Genomic DNA, 24,319 nt, shown 5'->3' on the forward strand with positions numbered 1-24,319 from the left:
TTAAGGGCTCTGGGAGGTCCTGGAGCTCTCAGCTGCTGCCTGTTGGTGTTCACCTGACCAGCAGCTCCTCCATGTGGTGAATGTCAGCACTGTAGGTACCCCAGACGCTGTGCCCAACCTTGCTCCCTCGTTGCCTACCTGAACTCCCGACCAACGCTCTCGGCCTTCTCTGTGCTCTCTTGCCGTGTTTCTGAGACTAACTCTGACTCTCTTCCCCAAGGTGGAGTATGACCCCTCCCACCGTCAATGCCTACTACTCCCCAACAAAGAACGTGATTGTGTTCCCGGCAGGCATTCTCCAGGCTCCATACTTTTCTCAGGATTTCCCCAAGTAAGTGTGAACAATAACGAGGACTGGGTTAAAGTGAGTGAGGACCCATCCGTGCACAATCACAAGCTCGGCTTCACAGAGACAGACACAACACCAACTCACACACACACACACACACACACACACACACACACACACACACACAAAACACACATAAAACACACATGCACACACAAAACACACACGTGCACACTCACAGACACACACATATATACACACACACACACACACACACACACACACACACACACACGGATTTTTTCTTCTTGAAATAAGGGAAAATAAAATGATATTGGTAGTGTCCATTCAACCCATTGAATGTGTGCCAGTTCTCAGAGTCAGTCATTGGTTAATATCTGTTCCTCGCAGTCCATAAACAAAGGGTTTGAAAACAGAGGTAACAGCCTTAAAATTGGAAATCCATTCCACCTAGTGAGCATTGTCATGAAAAGTGAAAGTGTTGATGGGAGAATACCTGCAGTAGAGTTTCAAAGTACATTTATTATCAAAGTATGTTTGCATTATACAACCTTGAGATTCGTCTCATTACAGGCAGGCACAAAATAAGGAAGCCCAATAGAACCCGTTCAAACAAAAGAAGACCGTTGAGCACTCAGAGGGAGAGAAAAAAAACAAATTGTGCAAACAATAAAACTAAGCAAATGGCACTCAGAACTGAAGTTTATGAAAGTCAGTGCAGACCACAGCCTCAGTTCAGCGCAGAGACGAGTAAACCTCATAGAACAGCGAGCTGAACCAGCCCATCCCTCACCTCTGGCCCCGACACCCTGACCCAGCGCTTAAATCATCCAAACATTGGGTGCTCCTTGCTGTCAGACCTGGTCCCTAAGCATGACCCATCTACTTATGGGACTCAATAGATATGGGGTGTGTGCAGGACAACAGCCATGATTTTATTGAATAGCAGAGCAGGTAGGAGTCCAGACTATGCTCCCCCATCAACTCTGCTATCACTGTCAAATGGGCCCCACCTGCTTCAACTTGAGCTGGACAAGCATGCTGCCAATGCAGAGGCAGTGGAGCAATAAAATTAGATTGTGGTTGGGTAGAGTTTGATGCTGTTAGCGTGCATGTGGGAACTGACTGTGTGTTTAGCAAGACCAACTAGTAGATAAGAAGTATGAGGGGACAAGGTAGATTATTGATGGAGGTCCCATAAACTATGATTCAATAGACAATGCTTAGCCCTACAATTTGCAAATGTGCTGATCTAAACCAGTTGAACTGGGACTTTAAGGTGCTGTAACAAAGAACTAGGGAAGGGTTTTATGGTGTTGTTGCTAACGGAATGGGTTACAAATTAAGCCATGTACTTCTGGAAAGGGGTTCTCAATCAGTTGCCAGGATGTAATTCATAAGAGCATAAGACACAGGAGCAGAATTAGCCCATCTGGGCTATCAAGTCTACTTTGCCATTCACTCATGGCTGATTTGTTTTCCCTCGATCCCATTCTTCTGCTTTTTCTCTATAACGTTTGATACCGTTACTAATTGAGTACCTATCTACCTCTACTTTAAATGCATTGGCCTCTACTGCTGCCTGTGCCAATGAATTCCACAGATCCACACCCTCTGGTTAAAGATATTCTTATATCTGTTCTAAAAGGATGTCCTTCTTTTCTGAAGCTATGTCCTCTGGCCCTAGACTCTCCCACTATTAGAAATACCCTCTCCATATCCACTTTATCTAGCCTTAATATTATAACATTCAAAACTGGCTCCTAACTGAAGCACAGCTCGCATTTAAAAGAGCAGTTAAAATAGCTGTATCAATGGAAACAGCAGACAGAAAGGCATTTGAGTTGCAGTCAGGAATGAAAGTGAGCATGAACAAAATCACAATGTCCAAACTGGAAGTGGCCTGGACAAACAAATCGTGTTATTATTGTGACAGGGGCTCACATACACCAGACCAATGCAGATTTAAAGGCAAAAATTACAGAAAATGTGACCAAGTAGGACACATATAAAGAGCATATCAGACAGACAAATTAAATGGATTGGACAGGAAAGAGAAAAAGATAAAAAGTTAAACTGTAGTTTCAAAAAGAGCACTAATCTGCATATTGTTAATGAAAATTCTGACAATGATGAGAGTGACATGGGACTGGCTAGCCTTGCGATTTACAATGTGAAAACTAATAACAGACAAGCAATGTGGCTTACACCGGAAGTGAACAGCAAATTAATTAAAATGGAATTGGTCACTGGCTCAACTGTTTCAGTCATTCCAGGAAGTGAGTTTGAATGGCATTTCAAAGAAACTGAACTGAAGCCTGCAGGTATCCACCTAAGAACTTACACTGGAGAAAAGTTCATTCCTGTGGGAATGACATTCTTAACAGTGAAATACGACAACCAGCAAACCATACTGGGCTTCTATGAGGGCCAGCATTGTGGAGACATTGATTGGCTGAGACAAATGCAACTTGATTTGAGATCCATCCACCACTTGCATTCCCTGCAATAGAGTCAACTGAAAGCTAAACAAGAAAGGTACTGGATGATGCCACAGCAGTGTTCAAGGACGGCATTGGAAAACTGAGACAAATCAAGGGTAAAATAGTGTTAGATGAAAATGCCACACCCAAGTTTTGCAAAGTCATCCAGTTCCTTATACCACCCATGATAAAGCAGCCAGTGAGCTAGCTCGGATGGAGGCTGAAGGAATTCCTTTTGGTTGAGTGGAGCCCATGGACAACATCAGTGATCCCCGTAGCCAAGAAGGATGGGTCTGTCAGGTTCTATGGCAACCCAGATCTGAAAGTAGATTAATGGCCTCTGCCCACGATAGAGGACATCTTTGCAAACCTTTCTGGAGGAAAAAACTTCAGCAAATTGTACTTAGCTGAGGCCTACCTATAAGTAGAATTGGAAGAAGAATGAAAAGTGTTTCTTGCCATAAGCACTCACAAAGGGCTTTATTGCTATAATAGGCTCATTTTTGGAGTAGCAATTGTACTCTGGCAGAAAGCTATGGGCCAGGTTCTGCCAGGCTGTCCAGGCACTCCTTGTTACCTGGTTGACATCATTGTTACTGGTAAGGATGACAAGCAACATCTCAAATCTAAGGACAGTATTAAAAAGATTAGAAGATTTTAGGCTCAGAGCATGACATAGCAAGGGTAAGTTCGTTAAACCAAGCATCACTGACAGTGGTCGCAATTTCAACACACATGGATTGCCCAATGTCCTGAGAAAATTCAAACAGTGGTGGATGCCCCAAGACCAAAGGGCCACAACTGTGGTCCTTGTTTTAGGAATTATCAATTACTACAACAGGTTCCTGACAAATCTGCCGACAGTGCTCCATTCCTTGAACTCATTATTACAATCGGGAAGAAATGGCAATTCACTAAACAGTGTGAGGTGGCTTTTACGAAGGTAAAGGAAATGGTGACGTCAGACACAGTACTGACATATTATGATCCATTTCACTCAGTGAAGCTTGCCTGTGAGACCTCACCTTGTGGTATGCGTGCCGTCATATCACGTTATGAGTTATGGAAGTGAATGCCCCATAGACTTTGCATCACATTCCCTTACCGCTACAGAGAAAAAGTACACACAGATTGACAGAGGCCTTGAGTTTGGTTTGGGGTGTAAACCATTTCAACCAGTGCCTGTATGGGAGAGAGTTGACCCTCATTACTGATCATCAGCCATGTTTTCAATCCACAGAGGGACGCTCCACTAACAGCAGCAGCACAAATGCAGAGATGGGCTCCGTTTCTTGGAGGACACAATTAGAAGATCGAACTTGAGGACAACTAATGAGGGAAATGCTGATGGGTTGTCCTGATTACTCTTGGAAAAGGAAACCCCTGAAAATTTTACAAAAGAGGACACTCCTCTTAATGTATTCTCCCTAACACAAATTGGAAGTCTCACAATTACAGCTGAGATGATCCAAAGGGAAACAAGCAAAGACCCCACATCGTTTCAGGTCTACATGGCAACCAAAAAGGACTGGAATGTGCAGCAGAAATCCCAGTTCCCCCATTTTTACCAGCACCAGGATGAACTTGCCCTTGATAGAGGTCGTCTGATGTGGGGATTAAGAGTTGTTACACCATCCAGACTGAGAGCTGAAGTGTTACTGGAACTACATGCTGGTCATCCATTGCCATTGCATGATGTGGGGTGCCAAGAGCAGTGCCTCTCCATTCCTGGGAATGGCCTGCAATACGCTGGCGGAGGATTCATGTGGATTTTATCGGACCATTCACGGACACAGATTTCTTTGTAGCAGTGGATGCAGCTACAATGTGGCCAGAAGTTATCCCACACTGTTGTTGTGTTGAGATTCCTCTTCTCAAGGACTAGTGTTCCAGAACACTTAGTCCGTGTCAATGGACCACAGTTTGAGCAGAACAGTTTCAGTCATTCCTAAAAATGAATGGAATGAGATATATTACATCTACACCGCACACCCAGCTACAAATAGCTTGGCAGAAAGGTTTGTCCAGAGTCTAAAGAGTGCACTGTAAGCAATGTCAGCAGAACATACAATACTGACATGCAATCAGAAGCTATACTTGCATTCCAGACTCCCCGTCTCTTCCTTTTAATTAGCTTAATGGGTTGGGAGTTGCAAAGCATTACACTTTCTACGATGCAACAAGAAAAATTGGCGAGGGTAAAGAATGTCATGTGGAATATTGTAGCCTCTGAGGAAATACAGACACTGTATACTTTCTTGGCCATTTTTGGACCAGGGCAGGCAATTGATGCAGTTCAATTTGTAGCTCTCAAACCTGTCGACCTCAGCACCATTGATGTAGACAGGAAGATGTACACTGTCGTCCCACCCCACTTCCTGAAGTCAATGAACAGCGATTTTGTTTTGTGACATTGAAGAAAAGGTTGTTGTCATGACACTGTGTCACTAATCTCTCTGTCACCTTCCTGTACTTAAAGGTTCAAAGGTTTGTTTATTATCAAAGTGTACAACTCTGAAATTCTTCTTCTCTGGATAGCCGCGAAACCAAGAAAGAAAGAGAACAGCAGCATGATCATCAACCCCAAAGCTCACCTCCTGCCCCCACACAAAATAACAAATAGAAATTGAACAGGCACATTGCCCCTCAAATCCCCACCCCTGCACACAAAAATATGAGAACGATTAGGCGAAAAACACAGAATATAAAAAAACTATCAAACTGAAAATAAAGTCTACAGTCCAAGTCCAAATGCAAAACTCAGAAAACTTGGGCAACATTCTCTGGGCACAACAGCAGGCTCTGTCCTCTCTGTGACCTGAGGTCCCCAACGATCAAAAGGCAGGCAGCCAGCGCTCACCCTCCACATTCGCCTCGATGTTTCAATCTTTCTTGTCACCTTAATTGGCGAAATGGAGTTGAACATCAGCTCACGCCCCGACTTGCAGCCTTCTCACCATGAAGTTTGCGCACACCGCCTCTGCCTCTCGGAATCCTCTTGCAGACTGCAGGTCGCTGAAACACCCAAACACTTTCCAAACCTCCGCATTCGCCTCGATGTTTCAATCTCCCTCATCACTTTAAATGGCGAACAATGGAAGCTTCAGTCAGCAAAATGGAGTCAAACATTGGCTCGGGACCCATCCCACAGCCTGGCCACGCTTGCTGCCTCTGCCTCTGCCTCCTGGAATCTTCTGAGTCTGCAGAGTGCTGAAACACCCAACCAATCTCCAAACTGCCAATCACAGGCACCAACAGTTCCAGAACCACAACCGAGATGAAAAACAAATGTAAAATACATCAAAGAAGTGAAATATATGGTTTTACGATCTATCCAGAAGATGTCAACTAAAAGAGCGTTATACATAGGTGCTATGTTGACCGGAAGGATTCCAATTCATCATTATTTGTGATATGGCCCACTATGGTTGTATCGTCTGCAAAGTTAGAGCTGGAGCTGCCTACACATTTGTGAGTGTATAGAGAGCAGGGGGATGAGGATGCAACCTTCACCATCAGTGTAACTGTCGTTTCGTCATCTGGGTTCTGTTCTTGGTGCTATTCTTCAATTCGACATTGTGCTTCAAACTATCCAAATGATGGGTTGCAGAGGGACTTAAAGATCGGATGTCAGATTGAGCATTGAAATTGGCTGTTGAAGTGGGTGACAAAGAAAGCTTTGCAACTAAAGCTCTCTTTGCTCTGAAAAATAGTACATCTGATAGAGGTCATCAGAAATTTAAGGTTGGATTTGCTGGAGAAGATGGTTTAATACATAGGATGGGATCAACTTGTCATATAAGATTGTTAATAATAATTCTATGAAGAAACTTTTCACATAGAGCGAGGTGGGAAACCAGCGGAGTTTAGGAAATGACATTGCAACCTTGTCAAGGGAACCTAGTTAACACTGGGTTAGTGGGGTGGGAGAGGGAAGAGAGAAATAGATAGAAAGATACATTGGTCAGTAGAAACTCAGATAATAAACACCAGCTGGGAAGATAGAAGAATAAATATCAGCTGGGAAGATAGAAGAACCAATGTCAGTGTGCTAAATGAAGCAAAAACAAGAAGCATTGAAGCCTACGTCATCAAGAACCAACTAAGATGGAGCGGTCATGTTGTTCGGATGAAGGACAGACGTCTGCCGAAAAAATCTACTCCTAGTTTAAAGAAGGCGAGCATAAAAGAGGCGGACAACCGAAGGGATTCAAAGACGTCTTAAAAGCCAACATGAAGAAATGTAACATCGACATTAACAATTAGGAAACCAATGCCAAGGACAGGAAACTCTGGCAAGCCATCATCTGAGAAGGAACAGCAACTTTCGAAGCCAGCAGAATTAGAAGAAAGTGGAAAGAGAGGCAGCAACAACCAAAGCCCGATCTGCCATCTGGAACTACCTGTCCTGAATGCGGAAGAACTTTCAAAGCCAAGATTGGACTCATAAGCCACTTGAGAGCCCATAAGCAGATCAACAGAAGGGAGACCATCATCCTCAACGTCAAGGGATAGCCACGACGAATAAACACCAGCACTGACCTACTGAGCAGAATTACTTGCTTACAAACCTAAACTTTACATGGTTCCATATAAATAGGATCTGTGAGAAGGGTTGCATGTGATGTGATGCAGAAAAAGTTGGCCTCCGAGTTGACTCGTGGGTAGAAGAGGATCACTAGAGTGAATGTGTATGAGGGAAGAGTACATCCGTTATGGAGAATGGTGTATGCGTAGGCAAGCTGACACAGGGGAACAAAGACTCCAGACTTCAGAACATAAACAATTAGCAGCAGAGCTCAGCCAAGTGGTTGTGAAAAGGGATCTAATCAGCACGTAGCCCTTCAATTTCACACAACGTGTTTTTTTTAAGGAACTTTTGCAGAGGGCAGATTACTTCAGAGTGAATCAAAGTGAACAGAACGGCAACAGAAGACACGGTGTGTTCAGGCAGTTTGGTGGTGTACACATTATGTCGATTTATCAAATCTGGTACTCAGCCAATTAATGTGTGAACACAAAATAAAGCTCTTTTGTGATTGTCACAGCTCACCGTAAATGTAGACCATTAACTTGACACTAATCAAATCTGAGGTGCAACGAGCAAAGCAGGAAACTGTGGGAACTTTGCTACTAAGACTTGGAAGGAACCAGCTGGGGCCGAAACCACATAGGCTTCATGTTTAAGTAATTTCTCCCTCTTCTAATGTTATCTGGGTCTTTGAAAAATAATTTCCTCTCTGGTCAGGAACATGCCCTAGAGGTAACCTTAGGCCATGTTAAAAATACACAGTATGGTGTTCCAAAACCACTGAGAGAAGCTGAAGATTTCAGTTCATCCACCTTAGACTGAGTTTTGTCAAGACTGTTGCTTTTCCTAGATGTGTGGTCCTACACATTACTTCCAAAGGGTGGTAGCTATGTCTAGAAATCATGCTTCCATTTCTAGTGTTTGCTCTAGTTTATTCTTTCCATAGCTATGGATTTGCATCCCCACCCACTCCTCAACAGCCTGCTCCTCACCCCATCCACCTGCCCTTGCCTGACCCTTCCTCTTACAGTATGCTGTTTTGTTTTAAACTCTAAGCAACATTTCTCCAGTTGACCCCACTCACTTAGCTTCTTGTCATTTGTTGCAGCCGGCCTTGCCCTGATCACCAGTAAAAACCCGTGAACTCGATGGGCAGAAAGTCAATGGCCTGATAAAGATGTTCTGTCCAGTGCCTAACAAGAGCCGTTTCTTCTCTCTTGACAGGTCTTTAAATTTTGGTGGAATCGGAGTGATTATGGGACATGAACTAACTCATGCATTTGACGATCAAGGTACGATGGATTTAATGTGTTTATGGATCGCTGGGATCTCACAGTTAAAATGTTCTTGGAGGACAGAAGGCAGTTCGCATTGGTGCTGGATCTGGGGAATTACAATATGTCTGCTGTGTTCTTGTGTCTGTCATTGGAGACCACAAGAGTACCACTGCACAGCCTGGGCTCTAATTTCTTTGATTTACCGGTGATCCTGGTTCTAATCAGGTGAGGTAATGAGGATCTGTGCAGGCTGGACCTCTATTCCCACAAGTGTAGGAAATGGAGTGTTTAAGATGATTCAAGAAATTGATAGCATTGTTAGAGACTGTGTCTTCTGGTGGCAGGTGGAGCCATCTAGGGGTGACGAGGGCAGGATCGTCCAGAGGTGTTGACAGAAAGCAGTTCATTTCACTAGAAGAAATCTGGAATATTTTCCCGCTTTCTCAATGAATTCATGTGGAGCTGGTTCATTTACAGATGAGAAACCGAGGAATGAAAATCCAAATGCGGTTCAGAAAATATTTTATTGGATGGCGGAACAAGTTTGAGAGGCTGCATGGTCTGCTCTTCCTACTTTCCAGCTCTCCTGTCAAGCTCATCTGAGCTGTGGATGCTCCCCTTTCAGGAAGCCATGGAGACATCTGAAGTAGATCTGATACTCAACACCCAAATTCAATGCCTGTGATCCACTGACCCCTGCTGGTGAATGCATGAATCCGCAGGTTACGTGAGAGGGGGTGGGGAGAGAAAGAGAGAGGGGGGAGAGGAGTTTCAAATGTACAAGTCAGATAAACTAAGTTCAATTGAAATAATATTATCCAAGTTCACCTTGATTTAAAACCAGTGAAGTTTTATTTGGTGTAACTGGAAGCACATTATTTTTGCACAGCAAGATCTAAGGAATTATGATGTAGTAGTGAAATAAATGCTATTTTAATTAAGGTGGTTGAGAATAAATATCAGGGAGAATTTGTTTGTTCATCTACGGAATGAAATGGTGTGGTTTTTTTTCAGACCCACTTGCAATGACCATTGTGGTTTCAGTTTAACACCTTAGGTGAAAACTGACTGTGCAGCACTCACTCAGTACTGCTTCCGTTTCATTATAAAATCGCTAGAGTGTGAATTCTGTTTATTACCTGTCCTATATTGAAGAGCAAAGTTATTTTTGAATCTTAAGCGTGGAGGTGAATCTTGATTGGGCCACCTTAAGAATCCAGCTCAGCCTTAGTTCATTCCAAAGCATTGGTCACTTGTGCCATTTTCCTTTTCTGGGAATTGTCTGTTGGCCTCCCAGCAGGGACTGAGACTGAATATAGCTGTCTCTTCATGATATTTATTTGTCACACCTCAAAGCAGAAATGCTGGAAACTCCCAGCAAGTAAAAGTTATTTCTGATTTCCAGCATTTCAAAGGATTCAAAATACATTTAGTATGAAAGAATGTATAAATTATATAACCTTGGAATTTATCCGCCTACAGGAAGCCACAAAGCAAGAAACTAAAAAGAACCCAATTTTGAAAAAAGACCAACACCCAAAACATAGAAAAGAGAAAACAAAACAAATCATGTAAAAAGCATTCAGAACAAAATGGAGTCTATAGACCCAGAGCAACCAGAGTAGGCCCATAGCCTTGGTCTCAGTTCATCAGGTGGCAGGGCAAATCACCATAAAGCTCACAGACACAAAGTGCGTAGCAGCTGGAGCAGCTTCACAGCCTCGGCGCCATGGAGAGGGGAGTTAACATTGCAGAAGAACAAGCGGAATTGTCCCGACCCTCACCTCCGGTCCAGACATCCTGCTTTTCCTGTCTATCTGGAATGGCATTTAAATCGTCCAAACACCATTTCAATATTTGTAATATTGTTTTCCACCTGCCGTAGATTAGTCAGTAAAGCTGAGCTGACTGTCAGTGTCTCACTCATTCAGATGCTCCAGTTGGCAGAGAAGTGAACAGAGTATGGCATATTTAAGCAGATTTAGTTACATGAATTTGTACAAAACTTCAAACAACATTAAAATACTGAAAATGCTTCTAATTCACTTCACGGGACTTCACTTCTGAATATAAATAGATTATCGGCTCTGAATTTGTCCAGCACTCAGGCAGAGCTGACTTCTTGTTAGTCCCCTGTCATCTTAATCTTCACTGATCACTTCATAGGCCTTTTGCGAACAGCAAAAATCCCAAGCAGTATCAACCTTGAATAACACATTTCCACCCACAGTTGTCAACAGACCTACTGACAAGTTTTAGCATTTTTCTTATGTTTCCTAGTCCATATAAAAGTGATCAAAGATTAAGCGATCAAACAAGTGATTGATTAAGCTATTATCAGGAGATGGCTCAGGAGCTTGAAGACTCATACGGCCAGATTTGCGAACAGCTTCTTTCCAACTGTGATAAGACTGCTGAACGGATCCTGACCCGGATCTGGGCTGTACCCTACAAATATCCGGACCTGCCTCTTGGTTTTTTTTGCACTACCTTACTTTCCATTTTTGTATTTTCTATCTATGATTTATAATTTAAATTTTTAATATTTACTTTCGATTTGTAATCCAGGGAGTGGGAAACGCTGAATCAAATATCGCTGTGATGATTGTACGTTCTAGTACTAATTGTTTGGTGACAATAAAGCTATTATAAGATTACTAAATAGTACAGTAAGATGAACACTTGGCCTCACAATCCGTGTTGTTATTATCTTGCACCTTATTGATCACCTGCACTGCACCTTATTCTGCAGTCTACTACCTCAGTGCACTGTGTATTGGATTTATCTATACATTCAGTATGCAAGGCAAGCTTTTCACTGTATCTCGGTACATGTGTCAATAATAAAGCAATGGCAATTTCAAAATTCCTGACGTGACAAGCTTTAGTAAAATGAGGCATTTTAGTAAAATGATTTTTAAACAATTAGGTTTTTATACATGTTTGCATTGTGTGAGATTATACTTTGGAGCATTAGAAATATCAGTTAAGAAAGATCTATGTGGTCAGAAATTTTGTGTCAGCGATAAGATCAATCCTGACACTTACTAATTCTTTCTCCTATCATATAGCAAGATGGTGCCAGCAATCATAGGCGACTTTCTGCACATCGCAGAAAATTGTTCCGGATTTACTCTGAACTTCTGACTTTACAGATTTTTGCATTCATTTTTAATAGTTTCCTAATTACTTTCTTTGTTGCTGATATGGGCTGTGTATATATATTAAAAATATGGGTGGCATAGTAGCCTAGTGGTTAGCACAACGCTTTACGGGACAGGCGACCTGTGTTCAATTCCCCAGGCTGCTGCCCGTAAGGAGTTTCTATGTTCTACCCGTGAGCACATGGGTTTCCTCCGGGTTCTCATGTTTCCTGCCATAGCCCAAAGATGTACCAGTTGGTAGGTTAATTGGGCGTTGTAAATTGTCCCATGTTCGGCCAGGATTGCTGGGCAGCGTGGCTCAAAGGGCCAGAATCTCGATAAATAAATAAACATTGTTTCTGATTCATATAAAAGTTCTCTATCACTGCTATATTGCTATTTTGCTTTAAACCAAACGACAAAGATAAGCAGAATAATAAGATGACAAGAATATTCATTAATAAACTTAAATGCTGCACAAAATTGAGTCATTCTCAACTTGAAATTATTTGAGCATCACTAGATCAAAAAACAAAATAGCATAAAGTGTACAAACAACCCATTATTTGATATAGGATGAATTTAGAAGTTGTTAAGAATGTCTGTCACATTTCAATCTCCACAATTTTATATGTGCCGATTTCTTTTGTTAATAAAACCTAGTAAGAAAGACACATTTTCTGTTTAGGTTTAAAGCAAAACCTATTTTAAAGAAATTTCTAATCACTAATTGATTCTAATCTGCTTGAAGCAAATAGTCTCATTAACTTTAAAAATCCTCTAAACTTGTGGAGAAATACTGACTTCAGTAGCAGTGTATCGATAAAATCTTTATTTTGTAAAATATATCTCCCAATTTGCTAGTTTAGAACTGTATAATAATTTGGTTACATTAAAGAGGAATTAACAGAAGCATGTTAAAAGATTGTATATAGATCTCAATTTTGAGTAACCTTGTGTCAAAGGCCAAAACATGTCTTGGGGAATTAATGGAGTTTTACTATACACAGATACAAGCAAAGCCTAAAGAACAAAGCTCCAGTGATGTTCGTGGAAGATAGCAAAACAGCTATGGATGGCTTTGAGTCAGTGGACTGGGTCGTGCTGAAAGACTCAACTGTGGATCATAATGATTGTCACGGAATTTATTAAAACAGTTATAGATAAGTGTGTTCCCACAAAATCACTCAGAATTCGCCCCAGCTAGAGGGATACAAGTCCAGTGTCCAAGAAAGTTACAAGAGGTTCAGGTGCGATCTCCAAAAAGCCATCTAACAGGTGAAGTGGCAATTCCAGACTAAATCTGAATCAATGAAGCATTCCCAGGTGCTGTGGCTAAACTTGAACACTATCACCTCTTACAAAGTAAAATCAAGTGACATAGGCGATAACAGGGCTTTGCTTCAATGTGACCTCAGTGCCATCTATGGTCACTTCGACCAGCAAAACAATACCTCCTTGTGCAAGTGGGTCCTTGATTTCCTCATTTGGAAACCCCAGTCGGTTCAAATTGGCACAGCGTCTCCTCCACAATGTCCATCAGCACAGGTGCACCACAAGGCTGTGTGCTTAGCCCCCTGCTCTACTCGCTTTATACTTATGACTGTGTGGCTAAGCACAGCTCTAATGCCATGTTCAAGTTTGCTGCCAATACCGCTGTCAAAGGGCCGAACCAAAGGTGGTGATAAATCAGCATCTAGGAAAGAGATTGAAAATATGGCTGAGTGGTGCCACAGCAACAATCTCCTACTCAATGTCAGGAAGAACAAGGAGTTGATTATTGACTTCAGGAGGAGGAAACCAGAGGTCCATGACCCAGTCCTCATCGGAGCATCAGAGGTGGAGAGGGTCAGCAACTTTAAATTCCTCGCTGTTATTATTTTGGAGGACCTGACCTGGAGTTATGAAGAAAGCACAGTAGTGCCATTATTTCTTTAGATTTGGCATGACATTGAAAACTTTAACAAACTTCTATAGATGTGTAGTGGAGAGAATATTGACCGGCTGCACACAATGCTGCAATGTTTGCAGAGGGAGAAGCAAGGTTCATGTTTTCCTTTCTATGGACAGTCTGACCAATTGAATGTTTCCAACAGTTTCTCCTTATTCACTCAGTCAAATCTATTCACCACAAGTGGCATTGGCAGTTCATCGTAACGCTTGTTTCTCTCTCAGGAGCGTCAGAAAAGAAGGATGTCTGTTTAGAATGGAGATGAGGAGATATTTCTTTATCCAGAGGGTGGGGAACCTGAGGAATTCATTGCCATACTCAGCTGTGGAGAACAAGTCATTTGGGTATATTTAAAGTGGAAGTTGATGGGTTTTTGATTATACGGTGTCAGAGGTTACAGGGAGAAGGAAGGATAAATGGGGTTGAGAAGGAAAATAAATCAGCCATGATTAAATGATGGAGTAGACTCGATAGGCCAAAGGGCCTGATTCTGCTCCTATGTTTTAATTCTAATTGTTTGTGTCTTTTGGCAGGGAGAGAGTACGACAAAAACGGCAACATGAGGCCCTGGTGGAAGAACTCCTCAGTCGCGGCCTTCAAACATCAGACCGAGTGCATAGCTGAGCAGTACAATAAGTATGTAATCAACGGTGAGCACGTGAATGGCAAGCAAACGCTAGATGAAAATATCGCTGATAATGGTGGTTTGAAAGCAGCTTACCATGTGAGTACCTGCAGTCCACTAAGATGGACCAAGCTTTGGGGAAGTGCTTGGTTGTGGGCCATTAGGTCATAGGTTTCAATGTGTCGGATATAGCTGAATGTCCAGATGGGGTAGCGTCCATGTATTTATAGTGCAAATGCTAACCCTATACCGAAGAATGCCATCGAAGTCTTCTCTGGACTGAGTTGCACCATTCATCAGCTTATTGAGGCACGTTTCCAGGGGGAAGCAAACTTGGGCATAGACCCTCACTGAACTCTTCCACAACACTGCCACGAGCTGAAAGCACTGCTTAAGCTCAGTTGTGTTCTTCAAGGCCAACAGATGATTGGTTTCTCAGTGATGAAGATTTGATATATACCCGTAACTTCTGTAATATGGCATTCATCATGGATCTTTTCAGGTGTGGATAACTTCAATCACCACTACTCTGAACTGATTCTACTTACTTTCTCCCTCTTTCTCCCTCTTTCCCCTTCTCTGTTTTTCCATTCATCATTCTGGTTTTTCTCTCACCCGTTCTCTTGTTCTCACGTGCGTATCTCCTCCCTCTGGTGCCCCTCTTCTTCCTACCCTTTCTTCCATGGTCCACTGGCCTCCCCTATTAGACTCATTCTTCTTCCACCTACCACTTCCCACCATCAGAATTCATCCCGTACCCCACTCAACCACCTTCCCCTTCACCTAGTTTCACCTATCGCCTGCCAGCTTGTACATTTCCTCACCTCACCTTATTCTGGCTTCTGCCCCCTTCCTTTCCAGTCCTGCTTGACGGTCTCAGCCCAAAACATTAACTGCAAAAGGGAGATAAATGTAAAGGCAAAAGTAAAGATACACAGCAGAGATGCACCGCACCAAAAAACCTCAGTCCTCACCCCGTAAGAAAGTCCAATACAGGGCCCCATATACTTCCAAAAATGAAAATGGGCTCTGTGTACGATCTGTACGATCTGTGGCTGAGAGAACTGGCAAATACTTTATATTTGGAGAGACTGAAACTATATTATGTATAGTTTTACTAAAATTCTGTTGTATTTCTTTTTTTCCCTGTAAGTGCCTGCCAGAAAATTAATCCCAAGGTAGTGTATGGTTATATGTACAAACTTGGATAATAAATTTACTTTGAAATCAGAACTTCAGACAGAACTTTTCAACAAATCCATTGTGGCTATTCCAAAAACAAATTAGAGAGAGTTGTGTATATGTGAGTGATAATAAACCAGATCCTCAATCTGATTCTGAGATAAGATGCCATGTGGATTGTTCGAATTAACTCGTTATATAAGGTCAATTCACAAGCTGATATAAAAATTTGCTTTTCAGGCCTATGAGAACTGGGTAAAAAAGAATGGCGAAGAGATGATTCTGCCTGCCTTGGACTTCACTAATCGACAGCTCTTCTTCCTGGGATTTGCCCAGGTGAGTTGCATCCAGTGAAAGTATGCTTAAGTTTCGAAGAAATATAGACAGAGTTAGATTTTCAGTCAGGATCTAAATCCCATTTTCCACAGATATCTCCACTTAGATTTCTGGTCTCGTTCTTTAATATTTAAACACCTTGCTTCTTCAATTACTTTTTGATTGAGTGACACCTTTCTCATCAGCATCTCCCATTGGCCCATGTACAGTCCTTCACTGTGGAGGCGTGTGAGACCCATAGCAAATACTTCGTATGTTTCTGAATGTCTTTCTTTTCAATCGGACATTATGTATGCATAAAAACTAAAAGCAGAAATCCTTCAAGTCAAATGACAGGAAGTAATGTTCCTGCACCAATCTAATGTGAGACTGTCTGTTGGAAAGGGTTTCCAATCAAAAGTTCCTGAACTATGTGCTCCACTACTTGCTCACTGGAGAGCCCAAAGTGGAGTGTCAAAGCATAGCTGGAGGTTCGGCAGCGTTCTGGGAGCGTAGACACCTTCGCATTCCAGCACATATAGGATCTTCCATCTTGCTGATACTCGTGTTGGGGATATGCTGCAAAGTTCTGACCACTTAGTCCCTTTCCCCATCCCTAAAATTTCCAGCCATTAGTTAAAACAAATCAAAGGACTGAAATATGCATCCTGGTAGCCATAAGGAAACCCAAGGAGCTGCTCGGACTCATCCTGGCTGTTTGGAAGAACAATCCAGAGGGTCCCAGACCCTTGTGTATCCACAGTCCTGCAGGTTTTCACTGTTATATGCAAAGATCCAAGTCTCTTGAAATTTGTTCTCCAATCTGTCTTTGTAGTAACTTGAGGTAGGTCTTTGGTGCTCTCATAGCCTCTAGGGACTTGAAAAGTGCTGAAGGAAACACGACGCTTTTTTTTTTTGCCTCCACAGCTTTGGTGCTCCTTGCGGACCCCGGAAAGCATCCACATAGGGCTCATCACGGACAGCCACAGTCCTTCGATGTACAGGGTCATCGGAGCAGTGACTAACTCTGTCGATTTTGCCAAACATTTCAACTGTCCTGAAGGAAGTCAAATGAACCCAGTGCAAAAATGCGACGTGTGGTGAATTAAATAAGACGGTGAGAAATGGAAGCCTTGAGTCCTGGAGCAGTGGGATTGGTCTGAGCGTCAGGTCCCACCTCAGCTAAACGGGTCAATTCTGCATCTCGTAACAAAGAGAAATTTATTTGACTATATTTTTGTTGAAATGCCTGTGGATCACAGTGTGAATATTTTTACTCAGCTTCCCACACTGTGGATAACGCTGGAACCTGTGAGAAGAGTACACAACCAAACAGAAGATGACATTTGATGGCATTGCTGCAAGACAGGGCACTACTCACCTCAACACTAATTGCCCTTTCGCTTCAGAGCATTTACACCTTGGTTGTTATTTTTACTAAGTAGGGTGAATATTTAAGATGCTAAAGAATGGTCTTGGTGGTGTCGTAGAAGGGGAGCAGATTTTGTGGATGTTCTGTCACTGTATCGGGGTCTCCGTGCACATGGATCTACCACCCAAGTTGGAAATATCTGAGGAAATTTATGGCAAAGATTTATAATTGGATGGAGTTTGTATGCATTGCCCTGGTCTAAGTACACTGAAATGTTATTGATCAGAGAGATCATGAATAGTTTATGGCCACATGGCTGTGTTTGCCTCCTTTCCTTCTTTCGCTATCAAGTGATAACGTCCATGTTTGTTTTCTGTGCAGCAATAGGGGGCAGAGGGTGGTAACTGATGTCAGGAAACTCATTAGCCTCTTAACTAACTTTGACAATTTAACAAAACATCTGGCCAATCCTCCCCTTCCCACCTCACGTCCCAAAGAACCCAAGGACTGACAGAGTCCAAAACTACTTCCCATGGGGCGGGAGATTTTGGAGGAGTGACTAAAATGTTGAGAGCAATTGTGCCTTGGCCTTATTGAAGTCCCTGCTTTCAGATTTATTCAGTCAAAGGCAGATTCTTAGCAAAACTGCTGTTTGCTTGTATGTGTCCCTAACCAACTCTGAAACTCGTTTGCTATGGCTAGTTTTCTAGATCCTGAATCTACATATCTTCAAAATTTTAGGCATCTATTCTGCAAAACTATTAGATTGTGATGTATGCACTTTTAATCACATTTTAAAATTATGTTAATAAGATACTCCATTGGAAAGCACAGTGAGACTGATTTGCCTTTATAATCTCCAGTACTGTCCTTTAAAATTCTTATTCTCGTGATCAAGTCCATTCAAGAGATGAACCTAGATCTCACTATCTCTATTATCTCATTCAGCCCTACAACCCTTATGATTGCTATAGTTCTGACCTCATTTACATCCGCAGTTTTCCTCCAGTTCATCATTGAGAAGTGTGTGGCTTGACATCATCAGCAAAGAGGTCCGTTGTCACTGTCTGTCCCTCAGGAGCCCCGCAGAAGGTCAGAGCCAATCATGGAAGGGTCGCCCTCTGCGTCAAACCCTGCCTCATGTTACTAGTTACATTTGGCATTTGCACTCTGTCATCTTAGTAAGTCCCTCAGGGTGAAGAATGACTTGTTTCCACTCCAGTTCTGCAGGCATCTGCAGACCTAGCCACAGGTGGGGTAGTTTACAGATACAATCTTCCTGAACTGAGCTGGAGCTAATGGTAATGGAGTGAATTGCTGGATGGTTGGAGATATCGAGAGCTTAGGAGGTAGTGCTCTTCTTCGATCGCTTACACAGGACCTGTGTGTGCTCCCAAGAGTGACTCAGGATTTTGCCCTTAATCAAGAAAGTTTTAAACACATCCTTGAATCTTTTCCTTTGTCCATCTGGAAATCTCATTCCACAAAAGAGCACAGAGTGGTGACAAAGTCAGCACATGTGGTGCAGGGAAGAGAGCCACGGCCTCGCATCAGCAGAGCCCCAGGTTCAATCCCGACCTTGGTAGCTGTCTGTATTTCCCAGAGACTTAACTCTCCTAGCTTGGTCACTACAAATTACCCTTGTTGTGCAGATGAGTGGTTAGAGTCTGAGTAGAGGGTTGATGAGTACTTGGGCAGAATAAAAATTGGATTAATGTAAATGTGTGGTTGATAGAGCAAACTTGATGGGCCAAATGGTCTGTTTCCTTGCTATATCTTTCTACGACTGACTTTTTCACAGTCTGGAGTCTATGGGCCTTAGTGTTAAGGGTGTTGGCCTGGGGTGACATTAGTTTGCCTATTCTGCCAATAGATTTGAAGGATTTTAGTTTAAGAACACATTAACTAATCAGTGTGTGGAGCAATTTTTAAAAGATGTGTTTAGTGGTATGGTACATTCATTACAAATAATGCATTAATATGCACATTAACAGTGATTAATGTTCCTCATTTTCATTTGTATCAGCTGCAAAAAGCATACCATAGATTGCCAGCTATCTGACAGTAACTTCAGCAAATTTTAGTCAAGTTGGCTGAGATTCCTGCCCATCCCTCCCTCGCTTTCTGATGCCACTTTCAGGCAACTCCCACTCTTCCAAAGCTTGTATTAATTATTTAAAATTCCTGTGAGTCTCTCATCATAAGCGAGAGTGAATTATAACTGATAGTGTTTTACCAAGGAATATTTTGCAGAGGTTTACATAGCACTATTTGTTTTCACCACTAAGTGCTGAAGGGTTCCTCCCTTCAGTACCTACATGGGCAGTCTTTGTACATTGAAATTTCACAATGAGCTGAATGACTTTGCTGATGTTGGGTAACTGCAGGAAACAGGTTACGTCAAGGCAAACCTATGCAATATTGTCAGGGTAAAATGTGAGTTTTCAAATGAGTTGTAATAGATGTCCAGTGTGTGTCATTGGTACAGTACATGGACTGGATGTATCCTGTTTGTATCTGGCTGATTGGCCAATGACAATGATCCTTCCTGTTGTATTGGATTCCTTTGCCTCCAAACTAACTCCATCAGCTGCTGGATGGAAGCAAATCCCTTTGCACTACCGCGGGTGTGGGGGTTCACTCAGCGTATTATCTAGTCAGCTAGATCCCATCTGCACTGGCTTAACATCACAAACAGCGCAACCACAGCAGATAAACTGATGTTTCATTTAGTTTTTTCTGTACTGAGAGACTCGTAGGAAATGTTAGAGGTTCCTGCACAATAATGAACTGAAGTTGATATCATGCTGTCATCAGTGTAACCTGGTAATGCAGCAATCAGAGTCTAAAAAATAGATTTCCCCTTTTGGAAGTCTTATCTACCACTGATGGTAGTACACCATCAGGAAATCTCACAATTCCACCTACAAGACTTGAACTCTGAAGAACAACCACCCTTACAATTCAAATTCTCCTCTCTTGTCAGGAACATTGTACAGAGAGAACAATTTCCAGTACAGAATACCCAAGTAAATTCTGATGGCTGAACATTGTCACTTAGGGTTGCGCATTTACTACTGATCTTTGTAGCTACTTCAAGAAAAAAATAAGTTACTTTTGTACAAAAAAAAATCAAAATGAGGTTTTGTGCTCTTTAGTGGATTCACAAAGTATAGTATTAATCCGAACACCGATCTGACCCCAGTTAACTGGGATAATAAGCACTGTTACCACCGGGTTTTTTTCATACTGTGGTTGCAGAATTGTGGTTCAAAAATTATGTGTAAATGTTATGCATTGACGTCCATAACAATCCTTTAGTAATGCTTTTCATCTGAAGCAAGTAGTTATTTGCAGCTGCTACCCACCTCTGGCAACAGAATTGCAGCACCTAATCTATGTTCTGATTGCATCAGGGTAGTTTCTCCCATTCACTGCCCCGTGGTTGTGCTGATGGGCTGAATTCTCTCTTGCCTATTGCAATCCAGTGGCTGAGGAGAGGCCAGGACTCCTGATCACTGTTCAGTGCTTTGGGTGGGGGGGGGGTGGTCAACGGGACCATGACTCTGTTCATTGTCTTGTGGCTGGGTGCAGGATTAGTGCTCTCCTTATTGGACTCTGTTCCTGTTCCTGACCAGTGCTCAGTGGTTGGGCCTGAGGGTACTGTTCTCAATCCTGTCCAATCGTTGGGTCAATGACTGCTTAGAAACAATTGGATGACAGTATGTTTGACTTGCCGTTACTGTGCCGTTGATTGTTTGATTTACAACTGAGACGTGCAGGACAGCTGGAGGTTTCGAGCTTAGATTGATAGGGGCAACGGCAACAGAGTAACAGTTTATTTAGCTTACCTTCCCCTCTCTCTGATTCACAATCAGTCATTTTATTACCTGTTATTTAACTACTGTATATTGCATCGTCTCCAACATCTTGAAGGGAAAGTCAACTGCATTACAAGAAAACAATTCCACACTACTAACTGTGGGTGCTTTCATGTTGTTAACAGTGAACTTTCGCAGTAGCTAGCTGATGCAAGTGTTCATCTCCAATTTAATGACCTCACGCTGGATCTATACCCTACCTGCATTAACTTTCTTTTCCTTCCTATCACCTGACGTTGTCAGCACAGGTAGGTAACGGGGGCTTGTGGAGCTGCTAACTCACAGCACAGCGAGCAAGGTTCGGTCATGATCTTCCTCTACGTTGTAAAGGAATCTACAGATTAACATTTAAGAAATGGTCAAGAATGTGTCCAACCATTCAACCTTGTGCAAGTAAAAATGGTCAAATTAAATTTTAAAAATAATGACTAATAGGGGAAAATAACCAGAAATATTTTAAAAATTCATCGATCACGGGATTAAAATTGTTGGTATTCCTGAAGTAACCTAATAATTTTAAAAAGCATGAGCAAATTCCTTCTAGTTAACAATCATGAGTGATCAGTGAATTGCTTCTCAGCTACAAACATATGGGTTTAATGGCAGCAATGGAACTTAAAAGGAACTATGACAACCATTTAAAGCCCCCCACCCCAACTCCCTTTAGTCAAGGGTGAAATTTCAGCTGCTTAGTATTTCTGCTTGTCCCACCACTTAACTGTGAGTCAGATATGGGGCTGAATATCTTCATTACCCAAAGCGGAGAGAAGCTTCACATAATCTTATTTACTAGATATGTTGATTATGTAGTTTTCTCTTGTCAATCTGAAAATGTGCCTCTTGTTTGAAATAAATCATTGATTCTGATTTTAATTTTTATGTAATACTGGCCTGTAAAGAGAAAATATTTACATAAATATTTGATGTACTGTATGTGAACATATTTTCTTGCAATGTTGACAGATTTTATTTTGAATGAGTGCTGTTGTGTACAGAGTCTTTTTAATGAGATGTCCTGTGGGTGAATTGCAATTCTGGTCGCCTATATATAAGTTTTTTTGTTGTACAGACAGAAATGTTTTAATTATAGTTCAAACATTAATCAATGTATTTGGTTTGGTGGTTTCATGGGTCATGAGAGATATTTTTTCAACAGTTGTACAAGGAGCATTCTTTTATTGTACATTATTTTTTTCTCTTGTCGCTGTGATTTCCATCTGTTTCATCAAGAAGCATCCTTACAGGAGCTGGCTGTCTTTGAGGGAATCCAGTCAGGATCCAGTTCCTGGCTACCTCGAGGTGATAATGATTGTATCACTTCAAACGGCTGGAGAAACTACCTTCTTAGCAAGGTCTGGCTAAGAAATCCCTGGCTCTCTTGACCTAAATCTGAGAGGTACTGCATGGGCCAGAGTAGTCACTAGATTTAGACAACAAGGGTATTATAGTTGTTGACCTTGACCCTGATTCCAGCAGCTATTTGGAGGGATATAGTCTGATCTTAACAGCAGATGGAACAGGTTATTATCAATACCAACCCTTAAATTCCACTTTAAAAACCACCTCTCATAACTGGTCCCTGCTCTCATGAATTCCCGCCATGCTTTTTCACACTGTTTTGAGAGGATTCCTGTAGAGATTGCTCCTGTGTCGCCTTTCCCATCTTGTCCTTGTTTTCCATCCAGACAGGCCCCAACATTTCATTGTTTATCTGGATAGGTACCCCTGCTCCCCCTTCCACCTCCCTTCCATAGATGCAGTTCAAACACCATTTATTTTTACCTAGTTATGTTGTAACACCTAACTTCTCTTCAAACTGTTCGGGATCATTATAAATCTTTGTACCATGTTAGACCATTGGTTAACATGGAGGAAAATGACTCATTTCTTCCATCCTCTTCAATTCCTGCTTTCGCAGTGGCAGCCTGAATGTATTTGAACTGTTCATTCAAAATGACCCAATGGACACTGAGCCAGATCAGAACAAGTAGGAAAAAAATTCTTGGTCCTTATGAGTATTGCAAAGGACAAAAAAAAGCTGTTGAGAAAGCTTTAGAGAGGGAATTCCAGAGCCAAGTCTTTGCAGCTAAAGATACAATGACCAATGGTGGAACATTTGGAGATGGTGATGAAATCAGAAACGAAGAAAAGCTATCACATAACTGGGAGCAAATGGAAGCCTGTAAGCACAGGCCTAATGGGATTTGGTGCAAACCAGAACCAGGTGCAGCGGGATTTGTGAACAGCTCGACATTTCGGAATGTATTCTTTTTCATCTTCCTCCAACATAAAAGGAAAACCATTATAAACTTCCAAAGACGTATTTGAAATGCAATTATTTTTAGAAGCAATTAGATAGAGGTCTGGAAGCTGCACAGCTCTGGGAACAAATATTAATTCCAAGAGGCTCTGGAAGAGACTAAGGGCTTAAGTAAAATCTTTCAGTAGAAATATTATTACTCAGAAAAAGCTTTGAATAACTATGTTTGCACTTTGGTTATACTGGGAAGAAGAAATATCTGTTCTGCACCTGATTTGTGGTCCTCATTTGAAGTATTTGCTCAAGATGAGAATGCAGATTATTTTTGTGATTATTGTAATGTACTCAGTGCTATCAGTGAATACGTACTCAGCATCTTTAAGCCCTTCGTGAATAACCTGGCAAACACTGTGGAGCACAGAGTATCCCAAGCATGGGAAATTCCAATGGGAAAGGTTGTTCACATTGCATTTTAGTTAATAGAACCCGAAAGGAGTTGCTACTGTTTAAAGTGAAAATAAATCTCTGCAGTTATGAAGAAAAACCTGGACAATGTTCCTGCATGGCCTGATAAGAGGCAAGTAATGTTCACCTCATAGAAGTTCAAGGTGATTGCAATACTCTATGAGAAAGAGTCTAACCATCTTGCCTTGATGTTCAGCATTACCTGACAAACCTTCTTCATAACCAGGTGGTCTAAATTGATCGGAAATCTAACTCAACAAGCTGCTTAATAGAGTCACTCCAACACTTCAGGGGTAAAGCAACCTACTGCAATCAACTCATCTCCAATTCAATTAAATGCATTTTTAATATTTAGAACAATTAATGTGGAAACTCAAGTCAGATACCAATTTAAATTCTTAATTCAAAAGTTTGATTATTTCAAGTATAATCTGGTAGCTTCAAGCTTTTTAATCTGTGTAACTGGGAAGAAATCGGAACTCCCAAGAGAAGGTAAAAGTTCTGCATTTTCACTCAACTGATCA

At 41.8% G+C, this 24,319-nt stretch overlaps 1 protein-coding gene across 4 annotated transcripts in view; it reads left to right on the forward strand.

Annotated features, from left to right (window-relative positions):
- LOC134337883 (endothelin-converting enzyme 1-like) overlaps positions 1 to 24,039 on the forward strand; it is a 333,269-nt gene extending 309,230 nt beyond the window's left edge. For 3 of the 4 annotated variants that reach the window (XM_063033200.1, XM_063033203.1, XM_063033199.1), the window contains 5 exons: positions 221 to 331; positions 8,549 to 8,616; positions 14,229 to 14,419; positions 15,743 to 15,838; positions 16,745 to 24,039. In XM_063033200.1, coding sequence (XP_062889270.1) covers positions 221 to 331; positions 8,549 to 8,616; positions 14,229 to 14,419; positions 15,743 to 15,838; positions 16,745 to 16,921 — 643 coding nt within the window. In that variant the 3' untranslated portion in view covers positions 16,922 to 24,039. The remainder of the gene's footprint in view (positions 1 to 220; positions 332 to 8,548; positions 8,617 to 14,228; positions 14,420 to 15,742; positions 15,839 to 16,744) is intronic. The other variant, XM_063033202.1, reaches the window with a different exon arrangement.
- The last annotated feature ends 280 nt before the right edge of the window (positions 24,040 to 24,319 follow it).

The sequence above is a fragment of the Mobula hypostoma genome, chromosome 25, assembly GCF_963921235.1.
Source record: "Mobula hypostoma chromosome 25, sMobHyp1.1, whole genome shotgun sequence".
NCBI classification, from domain to species: domain Eukaryota; kingdom Metazoa; phylum Chordata; class Chondrichthyes; order Myliobatiformes; family Myliobatidae; genus Mobula; species Mobula hypostoma.